The sequence below is a fragment of the Nuphar pumila genome, chromosome 2 (assembly GCF_984573655.1).
Source record: "Nuphar pumila chromosome 2, dmNupPumi1.hap1.1, whole genome shotgun sequence".
Classification (NCBI taxonomy): Eukaryota; Viridiplantae; Streptophyta; class Magnoliopsida; order Nymphaeales; family Nymphaeaceae; genus Nuphar; species Nuphar pumila.
In genome coordinates, this window is record NC_143250.1 from 61,731,907 (window position 1) to 61,737,079 (window position 5,173).

General features: G+C 39.5%; 1 protein-coding gene across 1 annotated transcript; it reads right to left on the reverse strand.

The window, feature by feature from the left end:
- Positions 1-249: 249 nt before the first annotated feature.
- LOC149845547 (protein LOW PSII ACCUMULATION 1, chloroplastic-like) lies at positions 250-1,387 on the reverse strand. The gene is made up of 2 exons (XM_089988370.1): positions 873-1,387; positions 250-388 (listed from the first exon to the last, which is right to left on the reverse strand). Exons 1-2 carry the CDS (start codon positions 1,385-1,387, stop codon positions 250-252), a joined length of 654 nt encoding a protein of 217 aa, XP_089844496.1.
- Positions 1,388-5,173: the final 3,786 nt, after the last annotated feature.

The following is a 5,173-nucleotide window of genomic DNA, read 5'->3' on the forward strand; positions in this document are numbered from 1 at the left end:
GAAGGCCAATTTTCTACTTCTCTTGAATGTTTCATAACCACTATCAGCAATGCTACAATTAATAAATAATACCTAGTGTTGCATTCACAGTTAGATCAATAAAGAGACTTGCAAACAGGTGAAAAGGGACCGATCTTCAGAAAGTTTCATGTAACCAAGGCAAGAAATGTAGTCTATGAAATAAAGATGTAAAGATCTAAAACTGAGTATATGTAACGGACCTTAATGAGGACAAAGAAACCGGGTAAGCTAGACTGTACCATCCATTCCATAAAGAAAACCAGACCAGATTCCCTTAACTGGTGGGAGCTGAGCTACGAAAGCATTCCAAGGAGGGTATCCAACACCACTACCACGGACACGACCATCCATGCGTAGAGATATATACCTTCAGATAAAAAATATCAAACATCTGTAAGATGACTAACATCAGATTGGGAGGGGGAGTAAACGAATGTTTATAATAGAACCTTTAAGGACACTCAATTGTTAAAACCCAGTCATTTCCTTTAATGGAACACAAGTGAAGATCAAATGTTACCATGAATCTAAGTAAAACTCTCTTTGGAAACTGGAAGCTTCTCGGAATACAGTAGCAGCCCTTTCTAAGTAACAACCTATGAGAAGGTCACATGTCGCATACAGGCGATGTGAAAGAGACCAAAGATCTCTTTGTAGTTAAAAATATTGAAAAGTCTGAAATTGTAAAGCGAAGTGCATTAACTGAAGTTGGCATAAACTTACAGTCTCGGGACATTAGCTAGGTCTTCTGTTCATCCAGCCATCTGCAGGTACATAAAAGAACCACCAAACATGAATAAACGAATGAACAAAATAAATTTTCTCTAAGCTTTAACAGTGGTCAGTGTTACTTTTTCAATTCAGAAGTGTCTGCAGGGAGTAACTGCCAGAGCTTCTTCCTTTTCTGAACAAGAGCCAATTCATCATCCTCTTTCATTTCAAACTCAGGCGTGACTCCATCAGTGGCCAAGGGAACAACCCACATTCCTCTCTCCAGAAGGCTCTCAGTGTATGACTCGCTAAGTCTGAAGGATCCTGAGATAAATGGAGCAGGGCCTGCAAGTATGACTAGCCGTGCAATTCCTCTCAGAGCACTTACAGGAACTACCTTCCCATCTCCACCCATTTCAAGGTTTGCAAGACTCGCCTCTCTTGAAAGCCTTGCTAATTGCAAATTTTTAGCTTTAACCTCCCTTGAGTAAAGAAATGCGAAGAAAGGGACAGTTCCCAGGTCAATAGCAAGGCCTTCCAAGGTATCCTGAAATTGAGCTGCTCTTAATGGGTTTGTAAGAGCAGCAATCAGTTGGGTGGTTGCTATCAATCCTCCAAGAGCACCACTTGCAATGAAAGCAAGATAGAAGAACATCCGAACGGAACGAAAAGGAGAAAGAACTTCACTTCGGATCTTGGCTGCAGAGCTGAAATGAGAATACATTTGCCATTAAAGAATAGCTTATGTAACCGATACAACAGCATGAAAAAAATCGAGAACTTTGCCAAGTACAGATAAAGCAATGCTATATATGCATAAACTGAAAATGCCAGATCTCTCGATTCTGTGACAAATGTGGAACTAACAAGGATATCGCTTCCATGAAGAACCAACCGACATAAACCTCTTTTTCTCAAACAAACACAGGCATCAAACCGTAACACACCAATGGATCCCATGTAAAAGGCTAGAGTTTGCACCTTTTAGACCCATAAACTTCGCATTCAAGCATCTTTTACAGAATTCATAAAACCCATGTTCAATATTCACCTTGAACATGGGATGATGGTTAGGCCACATGGAGTTCGTCTGTAGATTCAACCACGTCTAGTTACTCTCGTAATAGTTGTCATGCTACATTCGTGGGTGGTTTACTTCACTGAACATTTGGATGGCACTATAGGCTTCAAATAGACTCATGTCCAGGAAAGCAGAACCCATCTCGATTTTATCAAATCGACGGCACCCCATTTCAGATTTCCTCCTATCAACGGTGGCCTTTCGCTTTTCAAGAAGGGCAAGGTGGGTCGCGCCTTGAGCGTCCGTTGCTCTGCTAGCAACAGGCCGTCTTCCACAGAGATCAGGTAGAGAGGCGTTCCTCGTTGCGGGTTTCGTCTGTTTCCCATCCTTTTTTACTCTCGTGTTTGATATTTGTTGCTTGTTCTTCGCTCAATCGTTGCAAAGTCGTTGCACAATCGCTCAGTAGTTCATGCTGACTTGTTCGGGAAAGTTTCTCTCTCTGTTAGATACGTGTATCTCTATAGTTTTATATATGTATATATATATTTTTTCACAGAAAAATAGAACTTTTTAATAAATTGTGAGATTTTTCCCTCACTGAAAATTTCTCGATATTGAGATTGGTGGCATTGGTTTAACTTGAGTGCCGCAGAGTATTGAATTCGCTTTACAAGTGATGGTTTAGATTGAATGCCAATTAATAAATCATGATAATGCTCCTTTGACCACGGATGAATGAAAACAGGAAGGTTGGGCCTGGTTTCTCTGGTGGGTTTTGGGGTGCCCCAACCAGAGAGCGTGTATCGTAGCCATGGTGGGTGACAGCACAAAACCATGCACCTCCCTCCCTCGAGCATTGCATCTGATTCCCTCGCCTCTACTCATTTCTTGTGGTGGGAAAAGTCCATGCTTGGGTGCCACTGTTGGAGCAGTGGTGAGAGGGGGTGATGTGAGTGAATATGACAAATGGGTGACGACAAGGGATGGCCATCTTCATTCACCAAAACACGGGAGGGTGGTGTATGCTCTCCCCCGATGATTCACTGAATCTCACGTCTGTGTTAGGGGGGGGAGGCGAATGAGCGTCACTTATTTACGCACATGGGGCTCGTATTCTCGTGTATGTTGACATAACTTTGCATCGAACTCTGGTGTTGTTGCAAAGACTTAATCACCCTTTCTTGCTATTCTTGCCCTGAAATGAAGGTTCGAGGAAATGACAAAAATATCATACATTCAAAAGTTGGGAAACTACGGTTCGAGAAAAGGACAAAAAAGTCCTCCATCCAGAAAGTTTGATGTTAACTATTTAAAGTGGAGACGTTTCCTATTCATTAAACTCTTGCGCCATCTGTTGTAACAGTAGCTCTCATTGTCAACACAAACTTTGCCTTCGCCTTCAGTCGAGGTTTCTGCCTTGTTTTTTATCATGTTTTACAACACATTGTCGCCTTTTCGTGTCTGCCTTGTGTTACAAAACATTCTTGTGTCTTCTCTTCATTTTCGTTGTCGGTAGGCATTATGGAAGAAAGCAATGATGCACAAACATTTCAACTATTGCCATTAAGGCGGCATGAGTAGTTTTCTATCTCATCATGTTATCGATGAAGAATGCATGTCGTCTTGTGTGCCATTAAGGCATTGTTTTGTTATTGCAGGTAGATCTTGTTCTTACGATGGTTAGAAACTTATCGATATTTGTAAGACGTTGGGACCTGTTGACAAGAATGCTTGTTTACAAATGCTAGGAAGGGTCTCTGCCCCATCAGGTATCCTACATTCACTCAGTATATGCATTGTATCTCAAACCGCTGTATTAGTAACATACTACCGATTTGTGAGATATTGTTTTGTTAGTTAATATTAATTTGTTTGCTATTATGCTCAATTTCTTCCGTATCGATTTGTAATTTATTGTGCAATATATTTATCGACCTTTTAGATATTATGGTTTTGTATTGTCGATTTGTAAGTTATTATGCTGAACTGCCGTATCGATTTTCAATTTATTATTCGATATGTATATCGATTTGTAAGATATTATATGTTTTGTAATATGTATTTGTAAGATATTTGTACACAAACTTTGAAAACGTGTTCGTGCAGAAACACATCGTTACACGTATGCGATGGTGATTTTCACATTCAAATCGTTGTTCTGTCAGTGATTTCTATTCAACTCGCTTCACAGCCTCGTGGATATAATGAGAGCGTTATCGTCAACACACATGTACGACATGTCGTGTCTTTTATTGGCATGGTAAGTGACAACTCGATGCTCAGTATAAGCAAATATCAAACCGCACTTGTTTTTATACTGTCATTCATTAAATCGTTTCTTTGACTTGCTTAACCTTATCGGTATCCGTTGTTATATGCATCCTGATTAAATCGTAGTAAACATATGTGCTTGCTAACGCAAATTGATATATTGCTTACAAAACATTCCAGTGTCTTCTCTTCTTTTTCGTTGTCGTTAGGCATTATGGAAGAAAGCAATAACGCACAAACATTCCGACCAGTGCCATTAAAGCGTCGTGAGGAGCTTCCCATCTCATCATTCTATCGATGAAGAACGCATGTCGTCTTGTGTGCCATTAAGGCATTATTTTGTTATTGCAGGTAGATCTTGTCTTTACGATGGTTGGAAACTTATCGATATTTGTAAGACGTTGGGACCTGTTGACAAGAATGCTTGTTTACAAATGCTAGGAAGGGCCTCTACCCCATCATGTATCCTACATTCACTGAGTATATGCATTGTATCTCAAACTGTTGTATTAGTAACATACTACCGATTTATGAGATATTGTTGTGTTAGTTAATATCGATTTGTTTGCTATTTTGCTGCCAACATAAATTGATATATTGCTTATAACATTGTTGAGCTTATCATCAGGTTGTAATGAAGATGATCTAGCTCAATCAATTGAAAGATATGGAGAATTGAACATTTATACTAATGACGCAACTGAAGAATTAAACATCTGCACTAATGATGCACATGATAAGAAGGGTGCAGGCATTAGACTCACTCTTGACTTGAATGTTCCAGTAGAAGAAACACAATTCAATAATGAGGTAGATTATCATGACAGTACACATAATAAAAGTGTAGGCACTGAGAATGTACATGGAAGTACACTTGACTATGTTCCGGTATAAGGAATGCAGTTTAATAATGAGAAAGCTGCATATAAATTTTATAATGATTATGCCTTAAAAGTTGGCTTCAGTGTGAGAAGGTTTTCTTGGTCAAAAAATGCACAGGGTGTCGTGGTTAGAAAGACATATGTTTGTTCCAAGCAAGGTTGGAAGAAATCAATGGGAAATCCAACAAGGAGCATGTCATAATCAAGATGTGGATGTCAAGCGAGAATGGTTTTGAGAAGACATCCGAATGGAAAATTTCTAGTTCGT